The sequence below is a fragment of the Mirounga angustirostris genome, unplaced genomic scaffold (genome assembly GCF_029215605.1).
Source record: "Mirounga angustirostris isolate CCGP_5_RB_7025 unplaced genomic scaffold, mMirAng1.0.hap1 SCAF_5, whole genome shotgun sequence".
In the NCBI taxonomy this organism is placed as follows: domain Eukaryota; kingdom Metazoa; phylum Chordata; class Mammalia; order Carnivora; family Phocidae; genus Mirounga; species Mirounga angustirostris.
The window spans coordinates 232,649-253,868 of NW_026991713.1; the positions used below are offsets into that span (position 1 = coordinate 232,649).

The following is a 21,220-nucleotide window of genomic DNA, read 5'->3' on the forward strand; positions in this document are numbered from 1 at the left end:
CCCTGAGATCATGACCTGAGCTGAAATCAAGAGTTGGACGCTTAACTGACTGAGCCACTCAGGCGCCCCTTTAGTAATTTTTATAAGAACTTTTTCATTTATCATATCTTGGGATACTTTTTGTACTATTTCTTTGGTTTACTTCTTCAGAAATTCCAATTATCCATATTGTACATCTCTTTTTGTGTTATCTTCTGTATCATCATTTCTGTAATCTGTCTTACTACTCTGTTATTTTCCATTTTATTTTCTGTTGGTTCCTCAAGACTGTTCCTCTAGTCCCTGACTGTGCTATCGTAGAACAAATTGTTTGTCCATTTTCAATCTCAGCTGTAGAAAACTGATTTTATCATACCCCTCAGTTCATGATACATTATGATCGTTGGCCCATGAAGGACCCCTCTAGTTTATTTTTTTATTCCCTTATTCCCATGGCCCATTCCCTTCCCTCTCTCCCATAGACAACAATTCTAATATATACTTTTTTGTGTGTATGTTCTTGTGAAATGTATATTGCTATTTTATAAATTTATTTTAAATTTCTATAAATAGTATTGTGTTATATGTCTCGTGCTATTTGTTTTTTTTAATTCAGAACTATGTATGTCAGCTCTTTCCAAGATGCTATGTGTACATCCAATCTATTGCTTTTAAATGCTGAAAAGTATGCACATACAGTAGTGTACGTCATTCATAACCAGAATTGGCTAAGCCACATGGGTGATAACATGGAAGTTAAAGTTCAACCCATCTGTAGGACCTGTGGATGAAGACAAATTCTCAGAGAAGGGCATTCAGGCCAGGAAAGCATCTCAATATGTATTTATTTTTCCGTATTTGAACTCAATTGGATTTCTGGGCTTTTTCCTCCTGTCTTCCCTAATTTTTTAACTATTGTTCTATTAAACCTTTGCGTTGAATGCTTTGTTCATTCACTTTTATTCCTTTTTAAGTCATGAAAACATTTGGGGCAGTGGATTTATCTCTAGATATTTTTACTGCAACCCATAAGAACTGATAAATCGTGTTCTTGTTTTTTATTGTTAAGTCACCTTTATTTAGGTATAATTTACAAACAATAAAATAAACACATTTTAAGTGTGCAGTTCACTGAGTTTTGCCAAGTGTATACACCAGTGTAACCAACACAACTGTCAAAATACAGAATATTTCTATCACTCCAAAAGTTTTTCTTCTGCCCCTCCCCAGTCAATTCCCACTCCTCCTTCCCCAGCACCAGGCAACAACTGATATAATTGTCTAGAGTTTCATATAAATGGACTCATACAGTATATATTCCTGTGTCCAGCTTCTTTTGCTCAGCAGGTCCAATCAGCTTAATATCATTAATGTAATGGACCAGCTTGATGTCCTGTGGAAAGAACAGCATTAAAGGTCCCTGCCCACTGAATTATGACATAGAGCTGGAGAGTTGATATACCTGAGTTGGGATAGTGAAGATGTGTTGTTAACTTTGTCAGCAGAAAACAAACTGCTTCTGGTGGTCTTTACCAATAAGTATAGAGAAAAAGCATTTGCCAGATCAATAGATCTGCGTATCAGATATCAGGGGATGCATTAATTTGCTCAAGCAACAAAACCTCATCTAGAATAGCAGCTACAATTGGAGACACCATCTGACTGAGTTTACAATAATCCCCTGTCGTTCTCTAAGATCTGTCTTCTGTACAGGCTAAACAAACAAACTGAATGGGAATGTGGAGAGAATTACCCTCTGCATCTTTCAAATCCTTACTGGTGGCACCAATCTCTACCATCCCCCCAGGAATGCAGTGTTGCTTTTGCTTTACTGCTTTCATAGGTAGAGGCAGTTCTAGTGGTTTCCACTTGGCCTTCCCTACCTTAATAACCCTCACTCCATGGATCAGGGAATAAATATGGGGTTCTCCCAGTTGCCGAGTGATCTATTTCAATTATGCATACTGGAACTGGGAAAATTTTCACAAAGTGTGTTCAGAGACCCATTGAGCCCAGTGAGAAAGACATTAGCTAGACCTCCATTGACAACTTGACCTCCTTAAGCCCCTATTCTGACTGGTAGATCACTCTACTGACTGGTAGTGCTTTCTGGGTCTCCAGGAATTAGTATCAGTTCAGAGCCAGTGTCCAGTAATCCCCAAAAAGTCTGATTATTTCCCTTTTCCCAGCGTACAGCCCTGCAGCAGTATTGTTATGGGGTCCCTGTTCCTGAAGCTGTTGGTCACGGAAGAAAGAAAAATAACTTAAAAATAATTACTTTTGCTGAATATTAAGATGGAATAGTTTACATGGTACTATCAGATAGCCAAAAAGGGAACCCAACTTAAAATATGGAGCTAAGGGGCGCCTGGGTGGCTCAGTCATTAAGCGTCTGCCTTTGGCTCAGGTCATGATCCCAGGGTCCTGGGATCAAGCCCCGCATCGGGCTCCCTGCTCAGCAGCGAGCCTGCTTCTCCCTCTCCCACTCCCCCTGCTTGTGTTCCCTCTCTCGCTGTGTCTCTCTCTGTCAAAATAAATAAATAAAATCTTTAAAAAAAAACTATGTCTTTATAAAAATTTTTAAAAAATAAAATAAAACAAGGAACCAAGAAAGGCACCCTAGAGTAAATAACTTCTCAGCTAAGACTAAAATATGGGCATGAGTTAAAAAGGAGCAGGTTTGGAAGGAGATGGGGGAAAGTGAGTTCAGTTATGGACATGCTGAGTTGAAGTATCCGTTTTACACAAAGGTGGAGATATTCTACACACTGTCAAAAATATAATCATAGAGCTCAATGTAAATTGGTACAGCCATATGGAAAATAGTATGGAGGGTGCCTGGGTGGCTCAGTTGGTTAAGTAACTGCCTTCAGCTCAGGTCATGATCCTGGAGTCCTGGGATCGAGTCCTGCATCGGGCTCCCCGCTCGGCGGGGAGTCTGCTTCTCCCTCTGACCCTCCTCCCTCTCATGCTCTCTCTGTCTCATTCTTTCTCTCTCAGATAAATAAATAAAATCTTTAAAAAAAAATAGTACGGAGGTTCCTCAAAAAAATAAAAATAGAATTACCATATGATCAACAATCCCATTTCTAGGTATGTATCCAGGAAATGAAGGGGATGAAATCAGTATCTCAAAGAGATATCTGCACTCCCATGTTCACTGTAGTTTTATTCACAATAGCCAAGATATGGAAACAACCTAAGTGTCTATCAGTGGATAAACAGATAAAGAGAATGTGGTATATTTATGTGGTGAAATATTGTTCAGCCTTAAAAAAGAGGAAATCCTGCCATTTGTGACAACATAGATGAATCTGAAGGACATTTTGCTAAGTGAAATAAGCTAGGCACAGAAAGACAAATACTGTATGATACCACTTATATGTGGAATCTAAAAAAACTCAAACTCATAGAAGCAAAGAGTGAAATGATGGTTGCCAGGGCTAAGGAGGGGGGAAATGGGAAGATGTTAGCCAAAGAATACGAAGTTTCAGTTATGCAAGATAGCATGAGTTTTGAATGTCTAATGTACAGCATGGTGACTATAGTTAACATTGTATTGTACACTTAAAATTTACCAAGTATATAGATCTTAAGTGTTCTCAACACAAAATAATAACTGTGAGGTGATGGAGATGTTAATTAGCTTGTTTGTTGTAATCATTTCACCATGCACACATCTATCAAAACATCACATTGTAAATTGTAAATACAATTTCTGTCTCTCAATTTTACTTCAAAAAACCTGGAAAAATATAATCCCAGAGCTCAAAGAAAGATCAAGACTTGGTGGCAGTTAAAGCACCATTCATTCATTCATTCAACAAGTACCTCCTGAATAAACACATGCCAAGCCTTGTACGTAAGTTGCCTATAGTCTAATGGGGAAATAAATGTATAAACATATAAATACAGTATACTATATTAATTGCTATAATAAAGGGGTAGTAAAGCTCCAGTGGGATTTAGAATGGATGGCTGAAATCTGTCTGGTAAATTATAGAAATTTTTAAGAGGAGGCATGGAGCATTTCTCTGAAACAGGAGTTGTTAGTTTCCCATATAGACAGGTGATGGGCAAGGCCTTTGGACAGAAAGAACAATTTGTGCCTAGGAACAAAAGTGTAAGAAAGTTGGTTGGGGGCACCTGAGTGGCTCAGTCAGTTAAGCGTCCAACTCTTGATTTTGGCTCATGATCTCAGGGTGGTAAGATCAAGCTCTGCATCGGGCTCTCTGCTGCGCATGAAGCCGACTTAAGATTCTCTCTCTCCTCTGCCCCTCCTCTGCTCGAACACGCTCTCTCTCAAAAAAAAAAAAAAAAGTTGGTTGAAGTTTCAACTACTGAAGAATAAACTACAAGTGGACATGGTAGAGAATAAATCTCAATAAATAATTTGGGGTCAGACCATGAAAGACTTTGTGTACCCCACTAAGAAGTCATTCTGTAGTTAACAGAGAAATACTGAAGAAAGCTAAGCAGGGAATGACATAAAGAGATATATGTTTTAGAAAGATTATATAGCAGGGTGGAGGAGATTGGAAGCTACCTCAGCGATGACCTCACAGATAAATACCAAATACAGCGTTGGTGGTATAGTAGTGAGCACAGCTGCCTTCCAAATACATGAAATGATAAGCCACTGCGAGCGAAAGTCCACAGAAACAAGAGTCAACATATTTAGATCTCCACAGACTGTAGATGATGTCAGATGCAGAGTGTAAATAGCTATGTATAAAAGGGCTGAAGAGGTAATGGATGCCAGTACAAAGCTGAGCATAAAAGAAACTCGAGAATAGACAGATTGAAAAAAAAAAAACAACAACAAATGGAGCCTCTCAAAGGGAAAAGTATTGTAAGATAAAAAAAGAAATCAAAAGGGATGCCTGGGTGGCTCAGTCAGTTAAGTGTCTGCCTTCGGCTAAGGTCATGATCCCAGGGTCCTGGGATCGAGTCCCACATCAGGCTCCTCGCTCAGCGGAGAGCCTACTTCTCTCTGGCCCCTCCCCCCATTCATTCTCTCTCTCTTTCTCTCTCTCTGACAAATAAATAAATAAAATCTTTAAAAAAAGAAGAAAGAAAGAAAGAAGAAAGAAAGAAAGAAGAAAGAAAGAAAGAAAGAAAGAAAGAAAGAAAGAAAGAAAGAAAGAAAGAAAGAAAAGAAAGAAAAAGAAATCAACAGCAGTTGAAGAGATAATCAATTGGAGAATCATGCATCAAAAAGAGATAAAGAAAGTGAAAGTATGAAGAGATGAAGAGACTAGTGATATAGACCAAAAATGTCTAACATATATCTAATTGGAATCTCAGGAAAAAAAAGACATTAGAGACAATGGAACAATAACAATTTTTAATAATATAATGTCTCAAGTTTTCCAGAATGGATGAAAAGTGAACTCACAGATCCAAGAAGCAAAACACATCCTAAGGAAAATTAAATGATATCTATACCTAGACACATAATAGTAAAACTTCAGAACACCAAAGACAGAGAAAAACTACAGGAATGCAGAGAAAGAAAACTAAAAGGAGTGACAACTGGAGTGGACTTTTTCAGCAATAATCATGAGAACCACAAGTTAGTGGAATAATATCTAAATGTCATAAAAACACTATTCACCCAGAATTACGCATCCAGCAAAATTATCTTTCAGTAATGAGGGAAAAATAGGGCGCCTGTGTGGCTCAGTCAGTTAAGTGTCTGCCTTCAGCTTAGGTCATGATCCCAGGGTCATGATGAGCAGGGAGCCTGCTTCTCTCTCTGCCCCCCCCCCATTCATTCTCTCTCTCAAAAATAAATAAACTTTTTTTTAAAGATTTTATTTATTTATTTTTTAGAGAGCGAGCGAGAGAGAAACAGCATGAGAGGGGAGAGGGTCAGAGGGAGAAACAGGCTCCCCGCTGAGCCGGGAGCCCGATGTGGGACTCGATCCCAGGACCCTGGGATCACGACCTGAGCCGAAGGCAGACGCTTAATCATCTGAGCCACCCAGGCGCCCATAAATAAACTTTTTAAAATAATAATAATGAGGGGAAAATACAGACATTTGCAAATGAACAAAAACTGACAATATTTGTCACAAAGAGACCTGCTTTAAAGCAACTACTAAAATTTTACTTAAGTAAGGGGAATATGATCTCAGAAGGAAGTTTTGAAATGCACAAGGCAATGGAAAACAAATAAATGTTATACATGTAGGTAAATCCTGAATAGTTCATGAAGTACATTTTCTCCCTTCCACATTACTTCCTGTGACAATGTGGCTAAATTTTCTGCCACCACATAGCAAGTATCCCTTCTCCTCCAGCTTCCAATAAGAGTTTCCTCACTTCTCTGTAAATACTTATTATTGGCAGACTTTTCAAACTCCCAAATCCTATGAACAGTGTGTTCAAGGCATTTTAAACCTGCACTAATACTTTCCTCAAAGTCCTTACAGTTTTTCCAGCTTCCATCCACCGAAACATTCCAAAGTCACTCCTATATTTTAGGGCTTTGTTACAGAAGCATCGTGCTCCAAATTAACCCAAATTTCACGACTTAAAAGAAGAAACACTATCACACAGTTTCTGAAGATCAGGAATCTGGGAATGGCTTAGCTGGGTGGTTCTGGGTATATTTTTTATGGGTTTGTCCTCAAACTGTTGGCCATTGTTTCAATCTCTGGATATTTGACCAGAGGCTGGAGAATCTCCTTCCAAGCTCATGTAGCTGTTGGCAGGAGGCTTTCTATGTGGTCTCACCATAGGGCTGGTCATGACATAACTTCCCCTAGATCAATTACATATAATATAATAAACAGAGTATAATACTATATGTATAAGGTATATATATCTGCCCAAGACAGAAGGTACAGTCTTTTATTAGCTAATGTTAGACATGACATACCATTATTTCTGCCATATTTTACTCATCACACAGACCTGTGCTAGTACAATGTGAGAGAAAACTACATAAGGATGTGATTACCAGAAGACAGGGACTACTGGGGTCAACTTGGAGGTTGGATACCACGTTTATGAAGAGAATCTAAAACATATTATTGGAGGTGGCACCTGGGTGGCTCAGTCATTAAGCGTCTGCCTTCAGCTCAGGTCATGATCCCAGGGTCCTGGGATCGAGCCCCGCATCCAGCTCCCTGCTCAGTGGGAAGCCTGCTTCTCCCTCTCCAGCTCCCCCTGCTTGTGTTCCCTCTCTCGCTGTGTATCTCTCTCTGTCAAATAAATAAACAAAATCTTTAAAAATAAAATAAAACATATATTATTGGAAATAATAAAGCTTAGCAAGGTGGCTGCAGTTCAGTATACAAAGTTAATTGCATTTTTACCTACCAGCAACAAAGAATTAGAGCACATTTTTTAAAGGCATTTACAACAGTAACACACACACACACACATCTAATGAATTCCCCTGGAAGAAATTTAACAAGAAATGTACAAGGCCTATATGCAGAAAATTCTAAAACTTGACTAACAGATACTAAAGATCAAATAATGGAGCTATAGCAACATTCATGAATAGAAAGACTTAGAGCAACCAATGTGTCTATTCTCCCCAGATTTCATCCTAGGCTTTAAAGTAGTTTTAGTGAAAATCCTAATAGGGTTTTTCATGGAACTTGACAAGTTTATTCTAAACATTTATGAGAGACTTAAGGGCCAAAAATAGCTAAGATATTTCTGAGGAAGACAAGGACAGGGAATTTACCCTAACATTAGCAAGATTTATTATAAAACTGTATAGTTAAGACAGTGTCATTTTGACAAGTTGAGCAACAGAATACAACAGGGAGCCCAGAAAGTGGGCTCACACACACACACACACACTCACACACACACACAGACATGCACACACGACACACTCTCATAAACACACACATACACATTCACAAGTACACACATATGCACACACATAACACACTCTCATACACACACACAAATACACAAGAATTTTTATTTATTTATTTATTTTATTTATTTATTTGACAGAGAGCAAGCGCACGCACGAGCAGCAGAGGGAGAGGGAGAAGCAGACTCCCCGCAGAGCAGGGAGCCTGATGCAGGACTCGATCCCAGGACCCTGGGGTCATGACCTGAGCCGAAGTCAGACTCTTAACTGACTGAGCCACCCCAGCATCCCAACTTTTTATGCGTTTTGAGAAAGCTTGGGTCTTAAGCTTCTTGACATCTTCCTTGCCTAGAACAGTGCTAACAGTGAAATAAGTATTGGAATATGATTGTTTCCCTTGGCACCTCCTTGCATGGTACAGTGAGGACATTTTTTTTTTCAATTTGGGATTGATAATAGATAATAGATAATCCCCTCTCTACTATAGTGGGTCCTTCATTTGTTGTTTTCTAATGATTTGGGTTTTGTTGATTTGTTTTCTTAATTGTTCTCTGGCAGAGAGTTTGGCTTACTTCTCAGTTCACAGTGTGTTATCATCACTGATCCATATAACAGTCTTCACTTATTTGTTTCCATTCTTTTATTTCCTTTTTTTTTTTTTTTGCTTATCCCCTTTCTGTGTATTTTTGTAAATTTTGTACTTTTGTATTTTTAAGTTATGTAAACTATATTGCATTATATCTCCAACCTATACCTTCCTTTTTATTTTTTTAAAGATTTTATTTATTTGAGAGAGAAAGAATGAGAGAGAGAGCACTAGAGGGGAGAGGGCCAGAGAGAGAAGCAGGCTCCCTGCCGAGCAGGGAGCCCGATGTGGGACTCGATCCCGGGACTCCAGGATCATGACCCGAGCTGAAGGCAGTCACCCAACCAACTGAGCCACCCAGGCACCCCTGTACCTTCCTCTTTAAAATCAACTGTACTATGAGGATCTGTTTGAGTAGAGTTCCAGACTTTCTCCATGTGCTTGTTAGTCTTTTGGATTTCTTCTTGTGGACCATAAAAAGCAGTGTACTGTAGGTAGTTAAAAATATGGACACTGGTGGGGTGCCTTCCTGGCTCAGTCAGTAGAGTATATGACTCTTGATTTTGGGGTTATGAGTTCAAGCCCCACGTAGTGCATAGAGCTTACTTAAAAATAAATAACCAGGGGCTCCTGGATGGCTCAGCCAGTTCAGTGTACAGCTCTTAGTATTGGCTCAGGTCGTGGTCTCACAGTCGTGGGACTGAGCCCCACATTGTGCTCAGCAAAGTCTATTTCAAATTCTCTCTCCCTCTCCCTCCCACTTTCTCACTCTGTCTTTCTCAAATAAATAAATAAAATCTCTTAAATAAATAAATAACCTGAATGTGAAGGGTAGAACTATAAAGTTATTGGAATAAAATGTAAAAAATAATTTAAAAAAACAAGCATGAACACTGGAGCTTGATTACTTACTTGGGTAAAATCCTACCTGTGCCACTTATTAGCTGTGTGACCTTAGCAGCTACTTAACCTCTCTGCGCCTCTGTTTCTACTTCCGATAAATGAAGATAACTATAATACCTCCATCTTAAATTTAAATTTTAAAAAATTAGGTGAAATTCACACACCATGTAATCATTTTAAAGTATACATTCAGTGGCATTTAACACATTCACAATGCTGTACAGAAACCAACTCTATCTAGTTCAAAATATGTGCATCATTTTAAAAAGGCATTTGTGGGCGCCTGGGTGGCTCAGACGGTTGGGCGTCTGCCTTCGGCTCAGGTCATGATCCCAGCGTCCTGAGATCGAGTCCCGCATCAGGCTCCCTGCTCCTTGGGAGCCTGCTTCTCCCTCTGCCTCTCTCTCTCTCTCTCTGTCTCTCATGAATAAATAAATAAAATCTTTTTTAAAAAAAATAAATAAATAAAAATAAAAAATAAAAAGGCACTTTGTACCCCTAAACCGTCACCCCCATATGCCTCTATCCCCAGCCCCTGGCAACCACCAATCTGTTTTCAGTCTCTATGGATTTACCCATTCTGGGTATTTTGTATAAATGAATCATATAATATGTAAATGCAGTTTGTCTCTGGCTTCTTTTCCTTAGCATAACATTTTCAAGGTTCATCCATACTATAGAATATATTCGTATTTTATTCCTTCCTATGGCTGAATAATTATCCCATTGCATGGATATATCATATTTTATTTATTCATTCATCTTTTGATGGGTATTTGGATTGTGTCCACCTTTTAGCTACTGTGAATAGTGCTACTATGAGCATGTGTATACAAGTATTTGTTTGAGAACCTGCTCTCTGTTGTTTGGAATATTACCTAGAAGTGGAATTGCTGGGTCATATGGTAATTCTATGTCTAGCTTTCTGAGGAATGTCAAACTGTTTTACACAATGATGCACCATCTTACATCCCCACCAGCAGTGCATGCACAAGGGCTCCAATTTCTCCACATCCTCACCAACACTTGTTGTTTTCCGGGGTTTTTTTTAATTATTGGATTTTCTGTCTTATTGATTAGAAGTACTTTCTTGTATATTATAGATATTAACCCATTATCATCTTTAAGCATTATAAATTTCTTCTATCATTTGTATGAAAACTTTGTCCATGTTGTCCTTAGATGAAAAAAAATTTTTGATAGAAAGACTCACCAATATTTTACCTTATGGTTTGTGGTTTTTAAGAAGTCCCAAGATCACAGATATTCTGCTGAATTTTGACCCACAGATGTTATTTTCTCTTTCATATTTATATCTTTAATTCATCTCTAGTAACTGTCTTTTCTCATTGATTTTGGTTTTACTTTTATCATATACTAAATTTCCATATATACTTAGGTCTATCTCTGAGCTTACTATTTTTCTTCCATTGGTCTATTTGTCTATACCACACTATTTTTTTAAAAGATTTTATTTATTCATTTGACAGAGAACAAGCGCAAGCAGGGGGAGCGGCAGCCAGAGAGAGAGGGAGAAGCAGACTCCCTGCTGAGCAAGGAGCCCGATGTGGGGCTCAATCCCAGGGCCCCAGGATCATGACCTGAGCCGAAGGGAGACACTTAACCAACTGTGCCCCCCAGGTGCCCCTATACCACACTATTTTTTAAAATATGACCTTATAGAGGAGCACCTGGGTGGTTCAGTCAGTAAAACATCTGCCTTCGGCTCAGATCATGATCTTGGGGTCCTGGGAACTCAAGAGACATATATTTCTGGAGGATTTTCTTATGATCATGAGTCCTTCCTATTCTGTGTATCCTGAATTTTCTTCCTTGGATCAAATCAAAGAGGGCTTTGCTCTTGATACAGTGTTTTGGCTTCTCATTGACTTGCCTTCTCTGAACTGTGCTTTGGCACTGTGCCAACAGCTTTTTTTTTGCCAGTGATTACATACAACTATAGACATAGAAGAGTCACCTTGTATTTAAAGTAGGGATGTTGTCAGGGTGCCTGGGTGACTCAGTCAGTTGGGCAGCCAACTCTTGATTTTGGCTCTGGTCATGATCTCAGGGACCTGGGAGCCTGAGCTCCTACACTGGGCTCTGTGCTCAGTACAGAGTCTGCCTGAGATTCTCTCTCTCTCCCTCTGCCCCTCCCCCTGCACTCTCTCTCTAAAAATAATCTTTTAAAAAATAAAATAGGATGGGGTGCCTGGGTGGCTCAGTCATTAAGTGTCTGCCTTCAGCTCAGGTCATGATCCTGGGGTCCTGGGATCGAGCCCCACATCGGGCTCCCTGCTTCGCGGGAAGCCTGCTTCTCCCTCTCCCAGTCCCCCTGCTTGTGTTCCCTCTCTCGCTGTCTCTCTCTCTCTCTGTGTCAAATAAATAAATAAAATCTTTTAAAAAATAAAATAGGATGTTGTCAAGGACATTTTCAACTCTATTACATACTTCTCAAAAAATACACCTATCAGACAATTTTTTCTTAGGATAAAAGTGTCTTAATGGGTTTGTTTTTATTTTATGGTCACTGAGTCTTAAACCTGAGCATGTTTCCTCTGCTTTGGCCTTAGGAAACTCAGAGCTAGAATTCCAACTGCCATGCAGAACAATATGAGACTCATTTCTGCAAGCTCTTTTTTTCTCCTGAATTTTTATTTCTTACTGCCCTAACCCTTTGCCCTGAATATCTCAATTATTTATTTTGTAGTAAGAGTTTCTCCTATCTTGAACACCCTAATATGTTCTAGGCAAATTACATATATCATCCATTTAATCTTCATAGCAAGCTGTGAGATTGGGACGTTGTCTATCCTTTACAAATGAGGTTAGTAAATTTAAGTCACTTGTTCCTGGCCACATAGGTAGTAAGCGGAGAGCCCAGAAGCCAACTGCTCTGACTCCCAGGTGCATGCTCCACCTGCTGTCCGGGTGGTCTACTTATTAAGATACAGGTTCCTGGGCACCATTCCCAACCTGGTAAATAAGAACCTCTTTGAGGGACGCCTCGGTGGCTCAGTTGTTAAGCATCTGCCTTTGGCTCAGGTCATGATACTGAGGTCCTGGGATCGAGCCCCGTATTGGGCTCCTTGCTCTGTGGGGAGTCTGCTTCTCCCTCTGCCTCTGCCCTGCTTATGTTCCCTCTCTGTCTCTCTCTCTCTGTCAAATAAATAAAATCTTTAAAAAAAGAAAAAAGAACCTCTTTGAGTTGTGGGAGAGGCCAGTAACCTACATTTCAACAGGTTTCCCAAGTTACTCTCATGCATCCAAAAGTTCAAGAATTCCTGTACAAGCTATATAGCCAAATGCCCTCTATCTGTTGAGATACTGCACATAGCCTTTCTAACAATTTTTCCCTAACCAAACAGATATAACTTTCTGTAAAACATCAAGTCTGTCATGCTCTGACCTTGGTCATGTGTAGATATTCATGTGCAATTATTATTATTCATTCTGCCTGTCTCTTCTTTGGACTGGCCCTAATGAAAGCACAGAGGTACCCAGAGGGAGGTGAGCAGGCCTCCCAGGCCACTATGCATGAGGTAACATGAGGCTCAGAACCTTGCTAGAGTAAGAGCAGTCACTCCTACGTGAGCTTGGATAAGCATTATGACTCCTCAGGGTTCACCCTGCAACCACTAGCTATGAACTGCTGGTAAGGACCTATGTTTGCTCTAATTTTTCCTAATATTTTATATCAGACTGGCCTCCAGCCTTAATGTCATGGGCCGATGCATCCAGAAGTTAAGACCTGTGTGAGGTCAGGGAAGTTTCAGTACTGCCCTGTGTAGGGAGAAGTTTTAATACGGGTTTTTATGAACGCCATAACATGTAGCCTACCAGTTTTCTCTCCTTAGAGAAATTGGGTAACTCAGCAGGATCTAGTCCCTGGGATGCTTAGCATGGTTGGAGGCATGTGGCCCTCCCTGGGGTGTTCCAGAGCCACAGCCCCACTCTGCAGCCTGATCAGGGCCTGTCTGGTTGTTGCAGTGCAAGCCACATGGATGGCCTACGACATGGTGGTGATGCGCACCAACCCCTCGCTGGCAGAGTCCATGCGCCGTCTGGAGGATGCCTTCCTCAACTGCAAGGAGGAGATGGAGAAGAACTGGCAAGAGCTGCTCAATGAGGCCAAGCATAAACAGTAGGCCCCCTGTCCACCCACGGCCACCATGCTGCCATCTGCCAATGTGGAGAAGCCCCTAAGGCACGGAGCCTTCTCTGCTGGCAGAGTAACAGCGACCAAAATGTATAGCTGTATTAACAGTACTTGTTTCTCAATAAACTTATTTTTAAGAACAACCTGAGGACCCCTTTCTGTCCTACCCAGCAGCATATCCAACCTTGCGAACAAAAATGAGAATTATAAGATGCAGATGCTTTCAATGAATTAAACATATTTAGTGCCAGTAGCACCGAGCATAGAATAAAAAGCAAAAACGGAGCCAGATAGAGACAAACCAGGTCAGAGGGTGGGACAGGTAGCAGTATTCAGTCAGATTTATTTACCTTCCTATGGTGGATTCCAAAATAGGCAAAGGGGAACATTGTTTATTCATCCTGGGCACTGTGCTAGGTGCTCACATATGTGACCGTATGTTCTCACAACTCTCCTGAGTAACAGATGTTCATTGTCCCCATTTCACAGATGAGAAGAATGAAATTAGATGTCTCTTCTAAGTCCACAGCTAAAAGGGAAAGAGCTCAGGGGAAACCTGGGTCTCACGTAAGAACAGGCGTTGGTGGGAAGTGAGGCTGGCTTCTAGAGGGGCAGAGCAGGTGGGAGAGACCCCACAGAGGGGCATGAGCCCAAGTGGTCCTGGCCAGGCCTGGGCTGGGGTTACAGTCAGGGGCTGCAGACAGCAGAATGGTTTCATAGACAAGGGTTCTAGGCCTCTGGGATCAGACAAAGGAGGGCTACAGAGTTGTTCCCAAGGCCAAGCCAGGCTCCTGAGGCCTGAGACAAAGACATTTTCCTGGGGACTTTTCTGTTCCTTGTTCCCCCTTCCCACTTCCTTATAGACTCCTTGCCCAGCTTGGATCCCTAGGGACAAAAGACAGGAAGTGTGACTTGTTTCTAGCCACCTCCTTCCTCTGCTCAGCAGTCACTCAGCTCCTCCACAGGCCAAATCCTGGTCCTTAAGGACACATCATCAGTCCCTGGCTCTCAGAGTACCAGTAGACCCACAGACAGATGTTTTTCCAGGCAGTGTGGTGCTGCCAGAGGGAGCCTGGCCCTGGAGCCCAGAGAAGGAGAACCATCCTGGAGGAGGGGCTATGTGAGCCAGCTGAGGTGTGAGGGCAACAACTAAGTCATAAAGGCAGTAGACAGCATTCTGTGGTGGGAGGCTGGGAAACGGGGTAGGGATGGCCCAAAACCAGCTCACAGGTAGGTACAAGGAGCCTGAGCTCCCAGGGGGAGAGGTCTCTTTTAAGGGCTGGGGGGTATGGAAGGGGGAAATCATGAGTCTTATTAAAACAGAAAAAGAAAGCTGTCCCAGAAACAATGGCAGAAAGTTCTGGATCCCAGCCACCTTCTGTGCCCCACCTGCCAGCAGACCCCCAGCCCCAGGGTCTCCCCGGAGAGCAGCTCAGAGGGCAGTCTGCAGGGGGTCGGTGGCAGGCAGAGTCAGGATGAATGGACAGAGGATGCCCTTACTCCCCAGAGCAAAGGGCTGCAGCTCCCTGGCCTGGAACTGGGCAGTCCCCTCGGAGACCGTAAAGGTGGCCGTGACCTGGTGGTTGAGGCAGTAAATGGTGTTGCCCAGCGCGGTGCAGTGCAGTGGGGCCGGGTCGGGCAGTGGCAAGGAGGCCGCCCGGCTCCAGGAGCCGGTCACCGTGTTGTAGCGCATCACCGCAGCGCCCACGCCCCGCAGCAGGTCGAAGCGGTAGAGGAAGGCTCCCAACGCCACCATGTCGCTGGAACGCCGGTGGCTGGCGCTGTAGGGGCACTCATCCCATGCATCCTTCCCAGGGCTGTACCTCAGCAAGCGGTAGAAGAGGTGGCCCCCAGTGACATAGATGTCCCCACGGCAGGCCACAGCCTCGTGGGCCACAGGGAAGGTGCCTGCGGGGAGGGGCGCGCGCGAGGTCCAGGCGTCCGTGCGCGGATCGTAGCTCTCCATGCTGTACAGGCACTCGCCACCGATGGCGTAAAGCAGCCCGTCCAGAGCCACCAGCTTGAGCTGGGCCCGGGCCTGCTGCATGGGCCTCACCTGGCTCCAGATGTTGGTCAGCGGGTTGTAGCAGAAGACCTCGTTGGAGCAGACGGCCTTGGCACCGGAGCCTCGGATGCCCCCGGCCAGGAACAGGTAGTTGTGCATGGTGCAGAGACCACAGCCCCGCAGCGGGGCCTCCTCCGGCACCTGAGTCAGGGGCCGCCAGGTGTTTTCTCGGGGGTTGAACACGTGCAGGTGCGTGCGCGGAGGCAGGGGGGCAGGCCCCGGAGTAGGCGCCTCCTCCCCACAGGGGCCCCTGGTGAGCCCCGAGCGGCCCACCCGGTAGAGGCTGGGCAGCACAAGGACCCCCAGCACCGCCTGGCCCCGGCCAGTCCGAAGGCTCAGGATGCGCTCCCGGTCCGCCCCGCTCAGCTGCCGGTAGAGGTGCGGGTCTCCCAGCACGTGCAGCAGATTGTCGCTCATCAAGGCGTAGGTCTCCCGCAGCAGGCCGGGCTCCGCGTGCCGCCGGGCGAAGGCCAGGACGTCCAGGCAGTTGCCCAGGTCCGGGCGTTGTCGTAGAGCCGCGGCCGAAGCCGGCTCGCGGGCTAGGGCGCTGGGCTTCCGGGGCCCCTCCCCCGCCCCCCCGCGCCCCGGCCTCTGCAGAAGCACCAGGAGCCTGCGCGCCTCTTTCTGCTTTCCCGGGACCACTACCCCGCTGCCTGCAGGGCGGGGCTTCTCCCCTGGAGCCTCTCCCCGGCGCCTCGCGGACGCAGCCTGGCGGACGCCGCGCTCGGAGCTCTCTGCTCTTTCACACGCGCTGCGATTCCGCGGTGGCGGGACCGGCTGTGAGGCGCCCCTCCCAGTGGGGGAGGGTTGGGGGCCAGACTGCCTCCGCTCCGGGCGCGGTGATGGGGCCCCGGGCATTGCAGCTCCGGGCAACAGAGGGTCTTCTGCACGCTTCTCCTCGACTGCATCTCCTCTCGGACCTGAGGGAGGCTCTGGGATGGGAGCCTCCTTGGTCTCCAAGTGGCTCTGCTGTTGCCGACGTCCAGCCTCTGTGTCTGCCCCTGAGGAGCCATTCCTGACCTCCAGGCTGGGGGCGGCCCCTTCAGGGACAGAACCAGACTCTCTGTTCTCAGAGGGTGCACCAGTGCTGGGATCTCTAGGGCTCTTGGGAGCTGCCCTTGGGGCTCTCCCTTGGGCTCTCTCTTGCCTGGGGAAAGGGTGACTCCTAAGAACCATGGAAATAAGATTTTCCCAGCTGGTTGAGATTTGCCCCTCCTGCTTGTCCTTGCGGAGAGCCACACTGTGGTCCTGTGCCGTAGGCCTTGACCCACTACTGGGGGCAGGGGACAGGGCTGGGGCTGCAGCTGAGGATGGCGCTGGGGCTGACACTAGGGCTGGGGCTGGGGCTGGGGTTGAGGCTAAGGCAGGGGACGGGGCTGGGGCTGGGGCTGGGGTTGAGGCTAGGGCAGGGGACGGGGCTGGGGCTGGGGCTGCAGCTGGGGCTTGCACTGGCCTGTGAGTTTCATCCTCCACAGGACCCTGGCTAACTCTGAGGGACAAAGAGTCTGAAGGCGAGGAGGTTGGGCCTACAGGTAAGAGACCTCCTTGGGGACGTACTGTCAGAGGGGAAGCCAAGGGTGGAAGGGGCTTAGGGAAGCGTGGAGAGGGTGTGGCTAAGGGACTCAAGGAGGGGGCTCCCTGGACGGTGTCTGTAGAGGGCTTTCCTCTGTCCTGAAGGCCTCCCTCCTGCTCACTGCTCTGCTCCCCCTGGCCTTGCTGGGATTCTCTCCCTTCTCTGACGCCGTGGTCCGCTTGCTCCTCTGTCCCACCGGGCCCTGAGCTGAAGAAAGAGCCATCTCCAGAGCCATTAGCCCCAGCCTTTACTGCGTTGTTGGCGTCTGTGGTCCCCTGCCCTTGAGACAAGAGTGGGTGTCCACACTGCGACCCCTCTGGCCATGGGCCTATGGAGCCTGGGGCCTGGCTGAAGCTCCTGGTGACAAGAAAATCCCTCCTCTCCCAGGGCCAGCCTTCCACGGAGGCTGGAGATCCCTGAGCCTCCCTGGGAGCCTGGGACCCAGGCTCCCTGCTTTCCAGAGCTAGGACTGGGGCTGGTTGGAGGCTGCTCTCCCTGCACCCCTTCTCTGTGCCCTCAGCCGAGGGCCCAGTCTGCGTGGTATGTGATGGAGGTGGCTCCTGGGGAACAGGGGGCCTCTGAGAGCCTGTGGAGAGGCTGCTACCTGCATCCACAGCATCCCACACGCTCACCACAGCGCCCAGGCGCAGGGAGTCCAACCTCGGGAAGTGGCGGTTTCTATCTCCTGAGCTGTGGTCCACCTGCCACCGCCGGCTGCTGGGGCCTCTCTCTAGTGAGCCAGGTGACCCTACACCTCGTTGCCAGGGACTGGTGTCCTGTTCTGTGGTGTGGACCAGGCCCTGGTGAGTTGGCACCTTGACTTGGACGCCTCCTGCCTCCACTTGTCCTTCCATCTGTCTGCCAGGACTCCGAGGGGTGAAGTGTATCAGGAGGGGGCCAGACATCCCCCCCACTTTGCTTCTACCCACAAGGGCAGTACCTGGCCCGAGAGGCTCCCTTCTTTTGCCTCGGGGGGCTTCTGGCTTGGCATTACCTTGCTGCTGTCCCAAGGCCCCTCCAGTGGTCACCTCACCAGCTGTCTTGAGTGGAGGTAGAGCTGTGGCAGCCAGACGGCCACCTCTCCGGAGCTTCGGATCCTGGGCCCCTGCTGCAGCCGGACTCCCCTGGCCACGTCCCGGAGGGTCTGGCTTCCCCTGCCCTGGGCTGCTTCCCTCAACACCACCACTGACCTTGGGCTTCAGGGGCAGGGCGGGCCTGGCTCCTCCCGCCTGTGAAGGCTGGGCCCCAGGGGCTGTGGGTGCGGGTGCTGCTGCCTCCTGGTCCTGCCCAGAGCCAAACCAGTGCAAGGCCAGAGCCGTGGCGGCCACCACAGCCAGCGCCAGCAGGGTCAGGACAGCGCCGTCCCAGTCATCCTCCCCGTCCCAGCCCCAGCTGAGGCCATCAGGCTCCGAGGCACCCTGGATCATGGTGCTGGGCTGCAGATGCAGCGTGAGGAGCCGGGTCAGCAGGCGGGAAGCTGCGTGTGCTTCCTGCAAGTCGGGCCTGCGCTCAGGTCTGCACAGATGGCATCAACAATGAGCTCCGCCCACAGGGCTGCCCAGTTAAGGTGGACCTGTGCTGGGGGACAGTCGCTCTGCCTGGCCTAGGATGGGGTGGGTCTCTGTGCCCGTGCCTGGATGGGGGTTTGTCAGTGGAGCTAGGCGGAGCTCTCAGGAGTCAGCATAATATCCAAGAGCTCCAGGAGCTCAGGGGCCTCTCCAGGCCCACCTGCCCCCTTCGCCTTGCCATGGGGTCCAGTGGCAAATGGCATTGTTCCTCAACACAGTTCCAGATCCCAGCCAACCTGCTTCTACCTACAGACCCTCAGACCCCCCCAAACTTCCACCCCATTGTTCCAACTCTGAGCCTGGGTCCAGCCTCAGGAGCTCTTTCAGGGAAGAGTTACCCACAGGGAGATGTTATCTGCAGCTTTAGCAACATGATGCAGCCCTGATGAAATTACCAGAAACCCAAGAAGACGGTTCCACTGTGGGCCAGCGGGGGAGGGGTGGGAGAGGCACACACCCCATCGTGCCAACACTGCAAGCTGGTCTCAGACTGAGGGAGACCATGGAGGGCATGCATCCTGACACTAAGCACTGCCTTAGAAAGTGCATCCTCGGGGCACCTGCGTGGCTCAGTCGTTAAGCGTCTGCCTTCAGCTTGGGTCATGATACCAGGGTCCTGGGATCGAGCCCCGCATCAGGCTCCCTGCTCCGCAGGAAGCCTGCTTCTCCCACTCCCACTCCCCCTGCTTGTGTTCCTTCTCTCACTTTGTCTCTCTCTGTCAAATAAATAAATAAAATCATAAAAAAAAAAAAGAAAGAAAGTGCATCCTCCTGTCACCTCAGGTGTGAAGTGGAGACTTGCACTGTTCTCTCCCAGGACGCATTAGGGTGCTTGAGAGGGGCCAAGGCTAAAGCCCCCATCTCCCCTCTTCCAGCAGCCTCTGGACTTCCCTTACCCTGAGTTCAGCAGAGATGGGATAGAGTTTTCTAAAGGAATTTTCTAAGCTATCAAGAGAAAAAAAATGAACAAAATAAAGAAAATCCAAAAGTTGTATTTCTCTATTGGCCTGGCTTATTACAACCCACCTGCCCTTTCTAGAGCCTCCTGGGCCTCCCCCTGCACCCTATGGACCATCTTGACTGCTCAGATGCCTCTTCCATGGTGCCCCCAGAAAGCCCTGAGCCCAGCCTGCTCTTACCCCTGTTACCTCACCAGCCAGCCCCCAGCATCCCTCAGAGACCCTCCTCTGACCCCAGGTAATCTATCAGCCTGACTTCTGGGTATCCCATCTCATTCCTTGGCCTTCCCTCATCTTAGCCAAATCACTCCACTCCAGCGTCCTCACTGGAACTCAGCCCCCTTACAGGTCAGCACGTAGATCCTTCTGCTGGGCATGCACTTGGCTTCCCTCAGCTTGGTTTCTCAGGGAAGGAGCCTTGTCTCCTCCATCTGCTTTTCACTTAACCTCATCTCAAGAATAAGTCTTGGGACAAGTGGGGCCCAGATATGAAAAAGAGCCAGGATCTCTGGGACAAAGCCAGACCCCCTACAACATGTATTCATTCCTTTTTCTAGGACACGGGACTTCTCCCTGACTCAGGCAGTGAGGAGATGGCCAAGGAGCGTCCCTGGCACCCAGCTTGGGCTCTGCTGGACCTCAGGTACCTCACCCATCTGGTCACCTCCCAGCTCCCCTGAACATATTAGATGACAGTAAGAGGGTGGAAGGAGGGCTCATGCCTTAAGGTGGACCTCAAGTTGGTGGCAGGGTTTATGGACATTGTACTTATTCCTATCCCAGTCTCAGGTTCTGCCTCTTGGTTGTTTGGGGTCCAGAGACCTTGAAAAGTTGGAGATGACAAGCCCACCTGCACCTCCTTATAGGCCATGCCATACCCTATCAGGCATTTCTACCAAGCTTCTGAAAATACCTGTTGTTAGCAGAGCCCCAGGCTGCTGTCAGAGAACAGGAGAAGTGTCCAGCAAGTGATACCTTAGGGTACTATGGGGGGAGGAACCAAGCACAGAAAATCACCCCAATCAATTTCACAAGGTGTCAAGGACTCTGATGGGTCTTGGTGGCACAGGTGACCAAGGAAGGGTCTAGTCCCATCCTCTGTGGAAAGAAAACACCTCTCTTTGTCAAAATCCAGGGGGAGGGCGAAACTCTACTGCACGGAGAAAATCCCTATTGGGAAGGTGACCAGGGACATGTTACCTCCCTAAATTGTGGGAGATTCGCCCTCCTAACTTCCCAGAGAATGTAAAAATGTAGTACTGCTGGAAATGTGACAGAACATGAAGTCACCTAGACAAATTGTGAAACAAAAATCGTTCTAGTTGTGCTATGAGACAATGTAAATATCAAAGTTACCATTAAGGGGAAAAACAAACATCAAGAAAGTAGATCTGACCATTAGTGGCATCCTGCTGAGGCAGAAATCCTGTTCCAGTCTACACAAGGAATAGAGAGGGATTCATGCCTAGTACCTGAAGCTTCTGTTTCCTCAGACAGTCCAAAACAGGAACGGATGAGTCTCCTGCTTATCAGCAACCAACTATCCATACACTGGGAGCCTAGGAATAGAAGATATATCCAT

General features: G+C 46.8%; 2 protein-coding genes across 4 annotated transcripts in view; one reads left to right on the forward strand and one right to left on the reverse strand.

Annotated features, from left to right (window-relative positions):
- Positions 1 to 13,564, forward strand: part of SYCE3 (synaptonemal complex central element protein 3) — a 33,397-nt gene extending 19,833 nt beyond the window's left edge. For all 3 annotated transcript variants that reach the window (XM_064590398.1, XM_064590397.1, XM_045866569.3), the window contains one exon: positions 13,305 to 13,564. In XM_064590398.1, the coding sequence (XP_064446468.1) occupies positions 13,305 to 13,462 (158 nt within the window). In that variant the 3' untranslated portion in view covers positions 13,463 to 13,564. The remainder of the gene's footprint in view (positions 1 to 13,304) is intronic.
- Positions 13,565 to 13,828: 264 nt separating this feature from the next.
- Positions 13,829 to 20,996, reverse strand: KLHDC7B (kelch domain containing 7B). Its single transcript, XM_045875975.3, has one exon. The coding sequence runs from the start codon at positions 18,536 to 18,538 to the stop codon at positions 14,906 to 14,908; it is 3,633 nt and encodes a 1,210-aa protein (XP_045731931.1). The 5' UTR covers positions 18,539 to 20,996; the 3' UTR covers positions 13,829 to 14,905.
- Between the last annotated feature and the right edge of the window lie 224 nt (positions 20,997 to 21,220).

Excerpts from the sequence above, each read along its gene's own strand:
- KLHDC7B (XM_045875975.3), bottom strand. The coding sequence starts at position 18,538 with ATGATCCAGGGTGCCTCGGAGCCTGATGGCCTCAGCTGGGGCTGGGAC.